The sequence below is a fragment of the Balaenoptera acutorostrata genome, chromosome 9 (genome assembly GCF_949987535.1).
Source record: "Balaenoptera acutorostrata chromosome 9, mBalAcu1.1, whole genome shotgun sequence".
NCBI lineage: Eukaryota > Metazoa > Chordata > Mammalia > Artiodactyla > Balaenopteridae > Balaenoptera > Balaenoptera acutorostrata.
In genome coordinates, this window is record NC_080072.1 from 49,503,125 (window position 1) to 49,520,844 (window position 17,720).

General features: G+C 45.8%; 1 protein-coding gene across 4 annotated transcripts in view; it reads right to left on the reverse strand.

The window, feature by feature from the left end:
• Positions 1-17,720, reverse strand: part of LOC103015172 (synaptotagmin-9) — a 247,377-nt gene that overhangs the window by 19,525 nt on the left and 210,132 nt on the right. For 3 of the 4 annotated variants that reach the window (XM_007172823.2, XM_057552223.1, XM_057552224.1), the window contains one exon: positions 4,795-5,083. In XM_007172823.2, coding sequence (XP_007172885.2) covers positions 4,795-5,083 — 289 coding nt within the window. Of the gene's footprint in view, positions 1-4,794; positions 5,084-7,293; positions 7,954-17,720 lie in introns of those variants that run through there. The other variant, XM_007172825.2, reaches the window with a different exon arrangement.

Consider the following 17,720-nt stretch of genomic DNA (forward strand, 5'->3'; position numbering starts at 1 on the left):
GCAAAATTTCTTTTTACTTATAACAGTTATAGTACCAAAGACTTGGAATGAGTTTAAAATATAAGTTAGATTGTATTCAAATCTCTTTCAGTCACTGCATTCTAAATTGTGTGCGTGAAAGACAGAGAAAGAGAAAGAGAGAGAGAGAGAGAGAGAGAGAGAGAAAGGAGGAGAGAGTCTGTATGTGTTAGAGTTAAGATTCTAAGAATTTTACCTTAGCCCCAACACCCCTGGAATTGTGGTCCTCACGTGAACATCATTTGTGGATCATCTCTCAATAAAGGCTGAAGACTTGAGAACAGCTCTATAGGAAATGGCTTAATTACAGAGCAACTCTACCTTATTTATTATCCCCAGTATCTGGCCCTTTGTAGTTGCCCAATATATATTCCTAGAATAAATGAAAACCATTTAGACTGATGTTAGAATTTTCTGGAAATCTCCTAAGACACAATGTTGAATTTTCCAAGGAAGTTATGTTATCTTCTCTCTCTAGGTTTTCTGAAAACACTCTCTAAGATGGCATGTATGTATGAATGAAACTCCTGATGTGACCTCTGGTGACCCTCCCTAGCCCATAATCCCATATTTGTCTACACAAGGATGCTGACTTGAGTCCTAAGGATTCTAGTGAAAGTTTCACAGCCGGCACAGTCCCAGCGGCCAAGGTTAGAAGATAGGAAGATGGGAGCCTTATGGGAAGAAGGTGGGTACAGGTAACAGCACCGGCTGCGATGGGCAGAACTCTAAGGTTCCCACCCCCATGGTCACGCCCTACATACTCCCCTCTGCTTGAGTGAGGGCTGCACCTGTGAATTTGATTGTCCTCCTTGACTAGGTTACATTATGAGACAAAGCTAAAGAGATTTTGTAGATATAATTAAGGTCCCAAATCAGTTGATTTTGAGTTAATCAAAAGGAAGATGATTATGGGTGGGCTTGACCTAAATCAGATAAAAACTCTTAAAAGAGAGACTGAGCACTTCCCAAAGAGAGGCGCTCTCCTCCTGGCCCCGAGGGAGCAATAGCCACATTGTGAGCTGCCTGTGAAGAGGGGCAGCTTCTCGAAGCTGAGGTCTCTGCCCTACAACCACAGGAAGGTGAATTCTGCCAACGTCAATGAACTTGGAAGAGGACCCGGAGCTCCAGGTGAGAATGGAGCCCAGCCAACACCCTGATTGTACCCTCGTGAGACTGTTGAACGAAGCATCCAGCTAAGCTGTGCCTGGACGCCTGAAGCCAAAGAAACTCTAAGATAATACATGTATATTATTTTAAACTGCTAAAGCTGCGGTGATTTGTTACACAGCATTAGAATAACTAATACAGCCACAGTTACTAAGATACATGGCCGAAACCATGGGGGAGGGGCACAGTATGTAAAATACAAAACAGTGCATGGAAGGGGGATACGCTGGCATTCCAAAGTCCATCCTTGGGCACAGAACTTCTGGAAATAATAGGTCAGAGAGCACTAATCACGCAGTTGTGATTGTTTACAGGTCTTTCCCTAACCAAGTTCTGAGGGGTCTCTGCCATCAGTGTCTCTTCTGTAGATGATTTTGCCCTGACCCTGGCTCTCTGAGTACAGGAATGAAGACGTCAGTATATTCATGGTCTGGCTGAGGAGTCAAACACACACAGATATGCGTGGTTGAGAGTTAGTGCTGCCTTGGAAGATTGAATGAGGTGCTCCAGGAGCACTAGGGGCCAATTTGTCTGGTGGGGTGGGGAGGGGGAGCTGGGGAGGTGGGCAGAAATGTTTACAGAGAATCCACAGAATTTTTGAGACATAAAAGGTGGGTAGAAAAATATATATACATATATATATTTGTTTCTTTGTTTGTTTGAATTGCTACTGCATGTGGGTAAATTATGGGAGAAGAAGATGGAGATCAGCTCAGGCCACTTTCTGAAGGGTCTTCCTCATATAAAAGGCTGAGATTTGAAGGGGTTTTTTGTGGCTGTTGATAATTGATGCCAAACGGCAAAAACATTCTACATCCATGTGTGTTGTGGGAAGGTCTATGAGACAGCACACAGCAGTAAGAGGCAAAACCAGAGGCGAGAGAAGCTGTAAGAAAGCCAGTGCAGGATGCAGACATGTTCCACTCCTTCCTCTGTCCCTGCTGTGGGCACAGGGTCCATCCAAGAGTCGGAGGCAAAAAGTGTTTGTTTAATCATAAACTGACAAATCATCAAAAGAGGGCTCCCGAGGCAACAGGCATGGAAGCAGCCATCACTGAAAAGTCGAAAGAGTTTTCACTCACCATGGAGCTGGGAGAGGGAATACTTTAGGCCTCCAGGGTCTGAGGGACAAGGCAGAGGACAAGGGTTGAAAAAGCAGAAAGTCCAGACTCAGGACCTCTGCTGAGCTCTAGCTGGAGTGGAAAGGGGCAACTTCAAGGCCTGAGGGGCTTAGAGGGTCTCAGAGATCCAATCCAGCACCATTGTTCAGGCTTGGGGTCCTCCCTCATCCCTGGGGAGAGCACATTCTAGCTTAGGCTACATTTAACATCCAATCCTCCCCAGCAGCTTTTTAGGGAGTTGTTCTCTTCCTCTGGCTCATCCTTGCCCTTTTCCCCAGTCCCTCGTCCCATGCTTACCCCCAGCTGCTCCCTCTCAGAAGGAAGTTCATCTCAAGACAGGGCCAGAAAGGACCACTCACTTGACCAACTTGACCAAGTGCTTCATAATATAGATAAGGGACCCTCTTCTCTGTCTTCTGACTCAGAGATAAGACTTTCTCTTTTCTACCAAAACCTAATAACCCCTCTGTCTGTGCTAACAATCCCTCTGTCCATTCATTCATTCGTCCCCTTAGTTATTCACCAACAAGTATTTATTGAACATAGACACTATTCTAGGCACTTGGACGCAGCATCGAACATGAAAGGCAGGATCCAGGCTCTCATAGAGCTGACATTCGAGATGGGGAGGCAGAAAATGAGCATCGAGCAAATACATGAACTAGAAGATCTCATAGTAATAAGTGCTCCGAAACAAAAACAAAAACAAAAAAAACAGTAAAGTAGTAAGTGCTCCACAACGTCTCTTGGGTTACCTTTCTCAGCGTACTTCAGACCAACCACCCAATGGCCGAGGCCAAAAACCCAGGAAGCATCCTGGACTCATCCCTCTCACTCATTTTTCACATTCAATTACCTGTCACAAAGCCACGTGTATTCCAATTCTCAGTGACTCTGAAATCCATCTGTCCTTCTCCATCTCCCTGACACTTCATGCAGACACCATCACTTATTGACCAATTTATTGCAGTATTTCCCTGATTAGTGTTCTCTCTCTAGTCTTGCCCTCTTCCTGCATGTCATGCCCCTGCTTAAAATTGTTCAATGGTTCTCAACAGTTTCTTCAGTCAAGTTCAACCCCCTTAGCTTAGCATGCAAGGTCTTTCATTATCTGGGTGCTACTGAACCCTTCAGCCTTGCTTCCCTGCACTCACCTGCCCCACACAGCTTCCACTCAGCCCTCACTGCAGATCTACATGTGGAAGTGTTACCTGCCTTTGATCTGCTGGACCCTCACTGAACACACCCTCTGCTCATCCTTCTCTAACTTCTTTGTTCAAAAGTCAGATCAAATGTCACCTCATTTTGGAAGACCCATGGAGTTTTTACAAGGATTACATTGAAAAGATACACGAGGGGCTTCCCTGGTGGCACAGTTGTTGGGAATCCACCTGCCAATGCAGGGGACACAGGTTCGATCCCTGGTCCGGGAAGGTCCCACATGTCGCGGAGCAACTGGGCCCGTGCGCCACAACTACTGAGCCTGCGCTCTGGAGCCCGTGAGCCACGACTACTGGGGCCCACACGCCTAGAGCCCGTGCTCCGCAACTGGAGAGGCCACTACAATGAGAAGCCCGTGCACAACAACGAGGGGTCCCCCCTCCCCCCACCACTTGCTGCAATTAGAGAAAGCCTGCGCAGCAACGAGGACCCAATGCAGCCAAAGAGAAATAAATTTAAAAAAAAAAAAAGAAAGAAAAAAGAAAAGATACGTGAAACCCTTAGCCCAATAACAGCATTCAGCTTATGTCTTATCTACCTGATGAAATTTCTTACATTTGGGGCAGGCATAATTAGCATATAAATAAAGTTTTCCTATTTGCAATGAAACCATCTCAGAATACAGCCTCTGAGGTGGGGGACTTGTCTCCCTCATTGTTTTAATGAAATGGAAATTTTCCTTCTCATTTATGTTTTTGTTGCTTGATACTTGCTATTATCATTTGAGCTCCTAACCATTATTCTTAATGGTCTGGAAGTGATTCTGATGGATCCCAAGATTGGAGACAAATACCTTGAATATATCATCATCCCAACAGAATACACTATAATAATTCACTGTAGTTCCTGGCCCTGAGGGTTGGCTGTTGCCATGTCCAATTTCACAATGTTTCTGGGCACATTCGCAGCCTCTCCCTACTCCCAGGGCACTGGGAGAATCCACCAACCTGCCACTCTTCGTGGCAGAGGACCACACACCTCTACCAACCCAAGGTCTATCTCGAGATGCCCTTCCTGGGCTGACTTCTAACACTGTAGCCCTGATCTTCTACGGGGGCTTTAGGAACTCTCTAGGAAAGGGAAAGCTGCTTTCTGAGAATGGATTTTCCTTTGGACACCTGTGCCCCAGTAAGGTTTCTCTCCCAGCACATGCCCACAAGAGCACATATCCAGTTCTTACTGGGTCAGACCCCCTACCTGTGTGGGAGCTGTCTCCGAGGGTGAAAGTCCCCAGAAGGGGTAATAAAACACGCAGTTCTCTTACTTGCATTCAGCAGTGTCCGGATCCTTTTCTCCTCCTCAGCTTCTTGGACTTGCTTTTCTGCCAGCACCTTGTCCTCTGACTCCGTGCATACCTCAGCCTCCCGCAGGTACTCCAGATAGTCGATCTCCCGCTGGGCACGTTCGACTCTCAGTGCCAGGTTACGGACTGCACTCTTGTACTCACTTGTGTACGTCTGACATCGTCCCAGCATAACGGATATGTTTTTCGAGAACTCTTGGAAATCTTGAATGTATTCTCTTGCTGCTTGGGTACATTTCTGCAGTCCTTGCTTCAGTCAGAAAATAAATTCCCAAATTATTGCCAGTTATTTAACTTGCCCAAGTAATATCAACAGCTCTCGTTCACAGAAAAAGACTTTTAAAATACAAATAGTCAAAAGGGGGGGAAATAAAAATCACCCACAGTTCCTTAATTCAAAGGACTATTGATACTTTAGTGTACAAATCTTTAAAAGTTTTCCCATGCATGTAGTCATATACATATATAAACATATTTTTAAATGTGATTTCGCTACATGTATGTTTCATAACATATTTTTAGCTTGCTGATATATTGTGAACATATTTCAATACCAATTAATATATATCTATACCATAATTTTAATGACACAATTCCATTGAATTGACATCCCATTATTTATTCCATTAGACTCTTTTTAATGGACATTTATGTAGTTTTCAATGTTCTGCCATTCAAACAATGCTGAAGAAAATCTTTGTCTTTACATATTTGTGTATTTCTCTGGTTATTTTCTGAGGATACATTTCCAGATGTGAGCTCCATCCCCAGCACCTGCACAGGGCCTGGCACACATTGTACTCAATAAATACTTGCTGAATGAAAGATAAGTAAATGAAGGATGGAAATGGGAGGGGTTGCTGGGTCAAACAGCATGTGTACTTAAAGACCATTTGGCGGTTTACCAAAATGCTCTCCACAAAAGTCGTAAAAATATTAAGATATACTCCAAACAGCAGGATATAAGACTGTTCATTGATGAATGAAAGAGAGAGAGAAAGGTGGGGGGAGAGAGAGTGTGTGAGAGGAAGGGAGGGAAGGAAGGAGGGACAGAGAGACAGAAACAGGGAGAGAGAAACAGAAAGGATGAGAGGGAAAGAGAGGGAGGAGGGAGAAATTGTCTAAACCTATCCTCTTTCTCCTTACCCCTCTGACACAAATCCTTCAGTGTGCATCACTTTATTGCTACGTGTCTGCCTTGGCCTGATGGATCACCTGGGGACTCAACTTCCCGCCCAGGTTACCACGATCGGGGTGGGAAGACCTATATAAATCATATCCCTATCTTTTAAAATCCACATTCATAGCTATGAAAGTATCAGTCTCTACTCGATACCGTTGTCTGCAGACAGATTTGAGTATTGGGGAAAGCTTGCAGGGATGTGACTGGCGCTGACCCCCAAGGCAGGTCGGTGGCAAATGAAGAGGGACCACGGTTGAGAGTAATTCTGGCACATTTAAGGAGGTGAGACTGGGCAGGAGGTGTCTGAGGAGAGAGCAAATGAGGCAGCAGCAAGAGGCCACTGGCCTGGGAACATTTCATCCATGACTTCCTGGCCTCAGTCCGCCAGACATTAGGAAACGAGTGCAGCCTGCTCTGAGGAACTGTTTTACCCTGACTGTAACCAAATAGTTTGGACTTGAAGAGTTTTCAGGAAAATATAGAAAATTGGAGATAAGTGTGTCTTTGAGAGAAGATAAATAATTTATCAAAATTTAACTTGTACAAAAGCAAGCCATGAAGTATGAAACAGCCAATGTCATCGCCAGGGTGTGTCAGAGGTTACGGCGGAGGGTTACATTTGGCCCTGGGAGTCTGTCCCTACTGCAAAAATGTTGGGTTTTGCAAATTTTAATGAAGTGGCAGCCGCAACACTTGGAGAAAAAGGCCCCAACACTTTCTCTCTGTTTAACATTGCTGAAATCTGCTCATTTCTAAAGCCAAGTCCAGTTCAGCAAAAGAAGCTAAGAGCTTCTCAGGACACCAATATCATGACTTTTTGCAGTGACCTAATGGCTCATCATAAAAAGACATAAAGAAAACTAAAATCTGCTATCATCCTGATATAGTAAAACATGAAGAAAACGTGACCAAATGTTTAATTTTCCTATTTTAAAAATTGAGCAACTGAATAATATTTTAGACATTTACCACCATGCCAGGCAATGTTCTAAGTAGGAATTAATTTATTAAATCTTCAGAATAGCCGTAAGAGGTAAATTCTATTATCGTTCCCATTTTACAGATGAGAAAAACTGCCAGATCAGAGGACAGAGGAAAGCCCTGCTCAAGGTCTGGGAGAAACCACTAGACTATGAAAAATATTAAGTGTACCTTTAGCAATCTATTTATCATTCACTATCTGGAAAAATGCATCCCAGTAGGTAGGGAAGCGTGGGTAAGATAAAGTGACTTCCGGGAGGCAGGTTCCCCAGATCAGGGGCACAGATGCCACCTACCTCCAAGACTTGAAAGCGCTGATAGATGTAGTGCACCATGGCCGGGTCCTGGGCGAACTGCGGCAGGGGCAGAAAGGCCGTGAGGATCAGAACCCTGAAAGCAGAAGCTCGCCTAAGAGCCAGCATGGTCCTGCAAACCACCCAGGGTGGGAATCTCTTCTGCTGTTGCTTCTCGAAGAAGGCTCAAGGGTCCAGGTGGTGGTCTCCTGCTTTCTAGCCACTGCTGAGAAAAATTCTCCAAAAACAGCCGGACAGCAAAGTCTGCTAGTTACTCCCTCAGATGCATGATCTCACTTAGCAAGCTGGTGATCAAGTCCAGCTGTTGGCAAGTCAGTTCCCGGAGGCCCTGCAGGCCGACTTGGGGTGGAGGTCTCCCTGGGTCCAGCATCTGTCGCTATCACCTTTGACACACACGGACCCTCTGCAGGCTAGTGGCTGTCCCCTCTTCCAGGCCTGGGTGAGTGTGCATAGGGGTGGGATGGGGGGCGGGGTGGGCCTCTCCCCTCTCCCCAGCTCTTTCCTTTTTACTTTTGTTTTCCTCCTCCCTAGAGAACTCTGCAGTCCAATCACAGGCCCGACTCCACACATACCACCCCCAGCTTCTCAGAATTGGACTCTCAGTTTAGTTTCTGGCCCTAATTCCCGGATCCTTTTCCCCAGAAATCCCTTTGGGAGACCCCACCCCTCCTCCAGACTCTTTGCATTCCTGCAGCTCTTAAAGGCACAGCAAGGAAAAAATGAAAGCTCTGATATACCCGGTCTCTGAGCAGCCTGGGCACTGGGCCCATTACCTCTTGGGGAGAGAGGTGCAATGGGCCACAGGCCTAGCCACCCAGGGAGATAGCTGAAAAATCTGAGATTCACGCTCAGAAGAGTTTCATTAAGAGCCAAACAATTACTGATACAGGGGCATTTCCAGAGCCAAACCATCAGAAAATGGAACTCCTCAGTGGGGAGGTCCTTGAGTTTTCTCAGTCTCTAGTAGCAGAATTCCCTTCACTTGCAGCTGCAGGCCAGCAATACATAGGACTCAACTCCTGCAGGCCCCAGTCCAGCTGAAGATAAATCACATCCTTAGGACACAACAGTAAAATCTTCCAATTTTTTGCCTTTGCTGTCCAGGTCTACTTATCTCAACCTCTCCTTCCATGGTTGGGTCCGGGATACTCACGGTTCTTTCTCAATCACCTACCAAAGTGGAGAAGGTTGGGGCATCTATGAGAAGTGGAAAGATCTCTGACCAGGAGTCAGAAGACCTGGGTTTGTATTTGGTCCCCACAAGAGACAATAAAAGAACTTTCCAGTGTGGCCCTTGCATGTCTTTGTCCCCATTAGCTGTTCCTCTCTACCTCTCTTCCAAGTGACGTTAGCCCCTAACTGTTCCTTCCCACCCTCTTGGTATCATCACAGACAATGGCTCCTCATCCTTAAGAACAATTCCTCCTATTTCCAAGAACTATCTTTGATGACACTCAGCCCTCTATATCTGCGGATGTGGAGGGCTAAGTGTACTAAGCCATTTTATATAAGGAAGGTGAGCATCGCAGGATTTTGGTATCTTCGGGATGTGGGGGTAGGGGATGGGGGATGGGGCAGTCCTGGACCGAATTCCCCGCGGATATCAAGGGGCAACGGTATTCCCCAATCTAGGTGAACTTCTGCTGAGCCCTCCTCTTAAATTCTCATGAAAAATACTGCCCCACTCAGCCTCCTTCCCTGAGTGAGAATGCTCTTTTGGAAACTTTTCATGCCTGGCATTTTGGAATAAAGTGTTATGCTAAAGGTGCTTTGGTTGATTTTCTTTTTTTTTTTTTTTTTTTAATGTTATTTATTTATTTATTTGGCTGCATTGGGTCTTCGTTTCGTTGCTGCGGGCGGGCTCTCTCTAGTTGCGGCGAGCGGGGGCTGCTCTTCCTTGCGGTGCGCGGACTTCTCACTGCGGTGGCTCCTCTTGTTGCGGAGCACGGGCTCTAGGCATGCAGGCTTCAGTAGTTGTGGCGCACGGGCTTAGTTGCTCCACGGCATGTGGGATCTTCCCAGACCAGGGATACGAACCCATGTCCCCTCCATTGGCAGGTGGATTCTTAACCACTGCGCTGCCAGGGAAGTCCTGGTTGATTTTCTTGATGAACTCCTTAAGTCCTAACTTTGAGACAGTGAACTAAGATGGATAAGATCCAGTGGAAGTGAAACTCACAATTAACTTTCAGGAGGCAGTGTTTTCTTGGGGTAATCTTTTTCTTGGTTTTCTATAGCAGGTTTACATTATTTTTACAATGAAATATACATTCAATACTAATGGCGTCTAAAGAATTATTGGAGACTCGGTGAGAACAAAGTAGGATGCCTCATTGTAGCACATGTCCTTGGGCTGCTTCCAAGGCTGCTGTTGCCCCCGTGTCTCTGGAAGGGGCTCCAAAGAGCTTGGCCTCAGAGCCCTTCAGTTCAGTCCTGGCAGATGCTCCCTCTCTGCCCCACACACTCTCTTCAGTTACCTGGTTCACAGGCACAAGCCTGGTCTCTCCGCTCTAACTGCCCACACCTGCTCTTGGTTGGCAAGCTTTTACTCTTGTGACCTGAGGCGGCAAAGCCCGCAGCTGGTTCCCCTAACCCATTAGGATTGATGAGTCATGGGGCAGAACAGAGTGGAAACACTCGTGTTCTTGTGACCAGAAGTTTCAAAAAAGGAAAGTTAAACTCATTTCGGAGATAGTCACAGCTTTGACTGACATACAGTGGCCAACCAACGGTGGCCATCTTTATTCAGAGCAGGCCTTACGCAATGGAAAGAAAAAGATGGCTTGGTGCCCCTTAGCCTGCTGTTGGGATAAAATCATTCGCTTGGCTCTTTTGCTTTCCTTACATTTAACCTCTGGCCTTGACCACTGCTATACGCTGGCTCATTAAGGAGAACAGTGACCAAGCCCCGTGACCCCTTTTCTCCTTTGCAAGTGCCTGACCCACCTGCTTTCCTGTCCCAGTATCCTGAGAGAGGAAACTTAAGCCCTTTGACAGCTACCACTATGTCCTCAATGTGGTTGGATCTAAGTCACTAGTCATTGATCTGTAAGCCCAGCCCCGAGTTGGTGTTTTTCCCTAAATGACCAGTCAGAACTGGCCATATGAATGTCCAGCCTAATCAGCCCACCGAGGCTGATCTCATCCAGCTTTCCAGGTCCTCTTGGAACTCACTATCTTCATTACTGGTGGTCCTTTTGCTTCTGTGCCCCCATATTAACTGACCCCCTGATTTCTAGAGCCTTCTCTGCTCCCTGCACCCTCCACTTTCCTGAGGGGTGCTGGCTAACTCCAGGAAAGTCTGTGAGGAGGAGACCTTGTCTTCTTAAGGAGGCAGAGGCCAACTCAACAGAATTCCATCCTGGATACTAGAATTCGTCATTTGGATCTGAACAGGATGTCTGTTTTTTTCCCCAGATTCTTCCCTTTATCTTTTTTTTTTTTTTTTTAAAGTTATACAATTTTTATTTATTTATTTATTTATTTATTTATTTATGGCTGTGTTGGGTCTTCGTTTCTGTGCAAGGGCTTTCTCTAGTTGCGGCAAGTGGAGGCCACTCTTCATCGCGGTGCGCGGGCCTTTCATTATCGCGGCCTCTCTTGTTGTGGAGCACAGGCTCCAGACGCGCAGGCTCAGTAATTGTGGCTCACGGGCCTAGTTGCTCCGCGGCATGTGGGATCTTCCCAGACCAGGGCTCGAACCCGTGTCCCCTGCATTGGCAGGCAGATTCTCAACCACTGTGCCACCAGGGAAGCCCCCTTTATCTTTTATTCACCACTCCTGCCCCCACCCCACCGCCAATAGCTCTTTGCCTTAACATCATCCTCCAATCTTCCAACCTTTTACAACTAATTGCATTGTTTCCTGCTTGAGTGATTGGAGCGGCCTCTAATTCCCTGTCTCTTTAGATAAAACATTGGCTGCTTTTATGCCAAAAGGAAAGTGCTTTAAAATGTGACCTCAGCCAACGCCTTGTGGGGAGGAAAACATTTTTCTCTATCCTTCTCGGTTCTTCAGGCTGGTCTAAGAATTAAATCGACATGAGGCAGATTAACAAGAGAAAATCAAACAAAAATTTAAAAACACGTGTGCATGGGAGAGACCCAGGAAGACAAAGTAACTCGCCAGAATGGCTGAAGCCCTCACCTTAAATACCATCCTCAGCTAAAGACAAAAGAAGCTGTTGGGGTAGTGATTTGGGACTTCAAAGGGGAGGAAGGCAATTTACATGGAGATGGACAAGCAAGTGTTTCGTAAACAAATGTTTGCTGGGCTTTGTAGGGACACTGGGGCGCAGAGAGGGATTTTAATAAGCAGACTTTGCTAGATTCCTTTCTGTCTACACACCCAGTTCATACTTGGTTATCTATGGCCATAGCTCCCTTCCTGGAAGAGGTCCTCTATCTACATGCTTTTAGGCAATTAGGGGAAGGTCAAAGGGTCTTCCTGAGTCTTTTTGGGCCTTAAAAGCAAGCACCCTAATGGGACTGCCCTGGTGGTCCAGTGGTCAAGACTCTGCCCTTCCACTGCAGGGGTCGCAGGTTCCATCCCTGGTTGGGGAACTAAGATCCCACAAGCTGCACGGCATGGCCAAAAAAAAAAAAAAGAAATTAGCCTAAATTAATCCTCATGCCAAAGAGACAGAATCTAGGGTGGCAAATTCTGCTCCCCTACACCCTCTTAACTTAGCTCTTATCATCCCCCACGTTCATCCTCCACAAGAGCCACATCTGATTTTCCCCATACTCTCCATGAAATTTAAGACTTCAAGTCTTCCTACCACCTCCTCACCCCCACCCCGGGCACAATAACCCCCTCATTTATCTGTTTCCATGACGTGTTGAAGTCTGAATCTTGGCAGTCTGAGGGAAGGCTCATCTGGCCATGGGTGCCCTGGTGGGGAAGTGTGGGCTGCCTGCCCCTGGGGCGGCAGGGTGGAAGGAGGAGGAGAAGAAACGTAGGCCTGTCATGGGCTGAGTTGTGTCCCCCTGCAACATTCAGATGTTGAAGTCCGAGCCCATTAGTGCCTCAGAATGTGACTGTATTTGGAGATAGGGCCTTTAAAAGGGTAATGACGTTGAACCGAAGTCATCAGTGTGGGCCCTAATCTAATCTGACCGGTGCCCTTATAAAAAGAGGAAATTTGGACCCACAAAGGGACACCAGGGGAAACACCACGTGAAGACACAGTAAGAAGAAGGCCATCTGCAAGCCAAGGAGAGACTCATAGGAAGAAAACAAACCTGTTGGCACCTTGATCTTGGACCTCTGTCCCCGGAACTGTGAGAAATAAATTCCTGTTTTTTAAGCCACCCGTCCATGGTATTTTTGTTATGGCAGCCCCAGCAAATTAATATGAGCACCCACTGAGTTGTGGAAGGAAGCAATATGAGGACAGAATGGAGAGAGATTCCAATGGGGGTCTGCAGGATGCTCTCGACAAGAAGTAAATTGATAAGGGAATTTCTTGGGTGACACACTCATGATTTCCAAGTCCAGGCCTAAGTCTTGAGCTCCAAATCCTATTTCCACCTGCCAACTGGACATTTGCACTTGGATATAGAATAGACATCTCAAACTTGGGCTGTTTCTATTTATCTTTCCTACTCAAATGTAAACAAAGCAAATAGCTTTGTTATCTCAGCAAATAGCATCATCTTCTACCTACTTATAAATACAGAAACAAAGGAGTTTTTCTAGACTTTCTCCCTCTTAGCCTTATGTTTAATCAGTCAATCAGTCACTAAGACCTATTAATTTTACCACCTAAACGTACATCAAGCATATATTTGATCTTCTCTTTTATCTTTTTACTGCTACTTCCTTATTTAAGGCTTATTTCCCACTTTTTATTCATTTATTTAACAAGTATTTTAGGTTCCCATTGTGTTCCAATATGGACTACGCACTAGGGATACAATGATAGATAGGGTAGATACATTCCTTGCTCTACAGAGGATGTAGTCTAATAGGCAAGACAATCACATGGATGCATAATTGTAATGAATTACAATTATTTTAATCATGCAGTGATAGAAGGTAGCACTGAATGTCATGACAGCACAGAGGTGGAGTACCCTGAGCTCCATGAATCAGGGAAGACTTCCCAAAGGAGGTGACATCTTAGCTGAGAGTTGGAGGATGAATAGGAATTAGCTGTATAAAATGGATAGCAGGGAGGAGAGGTGTGCAAGGCTCTAGGCAGAAGCAATAGCAAATGCAAAGACACATGAATGAGAACTTAGGGACTTGAGGAAGTGATACAAGTTCTGTATGAACCTTTAGCGACTGAGTGATGGGGCTGGGAGAGTACTGTAGGTCAGGCTTCCCAGGAAACAGACTCTGAGAGCAATTTGCATGTGTCAGGGAGAAGAAATTTCCCTCTAGGTCCTTCTGGCTGTCCTAAGAATTAAATTGACATGTGACAGATACACAGGAGAAAATCAAACAAAAGTTTAATAACATGTATACATGGGAGAGACCCAGGAGAACAGAGTAACTCCCAAAATGACCAAAACTCTCACCTTAAATATCATTTCAGCAAAAGACAAAAGAGGATATTGGGGGTAGTGATTCTGAAACCATGCACCTCAGATTGGGACTTGAACCCACGTCTTTTAATTGAGATCGCACACCTGGTCTCAGGACTTAATGAAGCTCAGGTTCTTGACGTCTTGTCACAGAAAGAATTCATTGAGAGACAAAGTGGTAGGTAAGGAGTGGATTTATTTATTTATTTAAAGATGGCCCACACTCTGTCCAAAGACAGAGTGTGGGCCATCTGAGAAGGCAAGAGGCCTCAAAATATGGGATGGTTAGTTTTTATGGGCTGGGTAATTTCATAGGCTAATGAGTGGGACGATTATTCCAACTATTTCAGGGAAGGGGCGGAGATTTCCAGGAATTGGTCCACTGTCCACTTTTTGACCTTTTATGGTTGGCCTCAGAACTGTCATGGCGCTGGTGGGTGTGTTGTTTAGCTTGCTAATGTATTACAATGAGCGTATAATGAGGCTCAAGGCCCACTGGAAGTTGAATCTTCCACCATCTTGGACCTAGTTGGTCCCAACCAGTTTTTGTCATGTCCTATGGCTATGTCATTCTTTTAAAGGTGGTGCCCTGCCCCTTTCTCTCCTGTTTCAGCTTGGGACTTCAAAGGGGAGGAAGGCAATTCACATGGAGATGGAAAAGCAAATGTTTGGTAAACAAATGTTTGCTGGTTCATGTAGAGACAGAGGGACACAGAGAGAAATTTTAACAGACTTTGCTAGGTTCCTTTCTGTCTGTCACAGCTGGTTCATACTTTGTTATCTATAGCGATGGCACCCTTCCCGAAGGGAAGAGGTCCTCTATCTACGTTCTTTTAGGCAGTTAGGGGGAAGGTCAAAGTTTCTTCCTGAGTCTTGGGCCTTGATTGTTTTCAGCTCGAAATAATCCAAATGCCAAAGAGATTTTGGGGTGGGAAATTTTGCTCCCCTACAAAAGCAAGGCATTTCTGGGGGTATACTCTCTGGAACAATACCTGTGGGGGGATGAATGGCGCTTGAGTGAGCAAAGAGAGAAGTTCAACTGCAATGCAGTTGCAACAAAGGCCTCAACCAATCCCACAAGGAGTTCTGGAACTAGGCGGGACCTTCAGACGTATCCAGAAGGGAGGCAAAGGGACGATGCCTTGGCAGCCCTGCCTCAAGCACTCCTTGGTGGGGGCTGTTCCTGGGAAGGGATCGTATATAACCCTGAGTGGGGCAGCTTCCTCTGGCTGAGGACACGGCCTGGAGAAGGACTCAGCTCTGAGCTGTTAGCGGCAACACCCACACAACTGAGGGAATGAGTGTCCTTATCCTGAAGGGTAGATTTGGCCAGCATGCCGCAACACCCACTTCAGTAGGATAAGCAGAGGCCAGACTTTGCCAAGTTTGTAGAACACACCAAATATTTTAGATGTTATGGTAAGAAGAATGAGAGACAATTAGAGCTTCAAGTAAATGAGTTACAGAAATAGGTCTGTGTTTCAGAGAGACGTCTCTGGTGGCCAGGTGAAGGCAACAAGACTAAATTCAAGGTGGGAGATGAGGATGCTGTTATGATTCGTGGAGAGATGATGAGGGCCAGAACGAAAGTAGTGTCAGCAGAGAGAGAGATAAATGGATGTCATGGTATTGTGATTGAAAATAAGAAACATATATTTGGTCTTCCACCACTGTTCCTGGAGTTTTCTTTGATGAGAGCCATTAAAGTGTCTTTTGTTTTGTTAATGAGGTGCCTTTGGAAATCACCTAAGGATGGGGGCTGGTTGCCAGTGGAGCCAACCTTATGATTAAGGGGTTGAAGCTTTCGTTTCCACCCCCTGACCTGGGGGAGGGAAGAGGGGCTGGAAGTTGAGGTTAGTCACCAGTGGCCAATGATTTAATCAATCATGCCTCTGTAATGAAGCCTCCAGAAAAACCCACAAGGAGAAAGAGTTCAGAGAGCTTCCTGGTTGATGAACACATGGAGATTCAGGAGAGGCTGCTCCCAGAGAGTATGGAAGCTCCACGCCCTTTCCCTACACCTTGCCCTATGTATCTCTTCCATCTGACTGCTCCTGAGTTATATCCTTTTATAATATACCAGTAATCTAGTAAGTAAAATGTTTCTCTGAGTTCTGTGAGCTGCTCCAGCAAGTTAATCAAACTCAAGAAGGGGATTGTGGGAACCACGGACTTATAGCCATATGGTCAGAAGCACAGGTGACATGACAACGTGGACTGGTGACGTGGAGGCAGTCCTGTGGGACTGAGCCCCGAACCTGTGGGATCTGGTGCTACCTCCAGGTAGACAGTGTCAGAACTGAGTTAAATTGTAGGACACCCAGCTGGTAAAGGAGAATGGTGGTGTGGGGAAAAAAACATACATTGTAATTGGTGATCAGCACTGCAGACATCTTTGAGAAATATTCAGAATGTAAAATTGACAGAACTTGTTTACTGACCAAATGAGAGGTAGAGACAGGGAGGAGTCAGGTTCATGGCCAGATTCTGCATTGTTTTCAACAGCCTCCATTCTGACCCCTTCTAGTTTTAACATTCAGACTGCAGCCAGGGGGATGGAGCCAGTTTGCAAAGCTCATTACGTAATTCCCCTGTTTCGAAGCCTTGACTGTCTGCCAATTCCTCCCCAATAAATTCCTCAGGCTCAGGGAAGGCTTTGCAAGTAAGTTAAATCTGAATGAAGATCTATAGGTGGAGTGAAAGGTAGGCCAAGGCCTAGGGGGCGAGTGAGGTACCCTCCTGATGGCCAGCAAGGCCACCTCTCAGAATTGAGCATGCCTCTTCAGGACCCAGTTTCTGCTACTCTGCTGATGTTTGCCATATGTCTCCCACTCAGCTCTTAGAGTTTAGACACACATCCTTGCTTAGACCAACTCCTGAAAGAAAGGCTGGGCTTTCCTCTTGGGCTGGGCTCACAACTGACTCCAGAACTGGTCCCTTGTCTAAATCATGCTCACTCCCACCTGGCAGCCAGGACATACCACCTAACCGGCTCTCTGAAAGACACATGGAAATTCACATGGATGAGGTACAGACCTCAGCTCCATTACACAGGCCCACTTAATGGGTTTTAGCATTGACCACAAATCTTACATTATTTTGAAGGGCTCAGTGCCTTCCATCTCCTAGAAAGCTGGACAAATGTGAGATAATTTCACTGTGGGTCACCATAGCCCACGTGCCTGTGAAGACTAAGTGCCTGGATACATCAGTTCTACAAGCCATGCAGTGCTGAGGACATGACCCCTCACTTCTCTATCCTTGCTGGAGAATGAGACATTCTTCATAAACCAATTTTCAGAAAGCACAAATTTTCTTTTCACCCAGATAATTTCAAAACATTTTTAAACCTTATTTTCATGGAAATCTTCCCAACTACCTTTCAAATCTATTTACAGCCATTTATTATTTTCTTAATGACATAAGATGACATTAAGAAGATTAGCTATAATGGATCTCTCAGAGATTATTAAGGTATGTTGAGGCATTTGCCTTAGTGCTTAGTAGGGAAGAACAACTAGGGATTTTTAGTTCCTGGATCTGCTTTTTATATTCTCTCTCTTTCCCTTCCCCTCTCTGTCTCTGCCCACTCCTTTTTTAATTTATTTTTATTCATTTACTTTATTTTTGGCTGCGTTGGGTCTTCGTTGCTGCGCGCAGGCTTTCTCTAGTTGTGGCGAGTGGGGTCTACTCTTCATTGTGGTGTGCGGGCTTCTCATTGTGGTGGCTTCTCTTGTTGCGGAGCACGGGTTCTAGGCACACGGGCTTCAGTAGTTGTGGCTCGCAGGCTCTAGAGCGCAGGCTCAGTAGTTGTGGTGCACGGGCTTAGTTGCTCTGCGGCATGTGGGATCTTCCCGGACCAGGGCTCGAACCCGTGT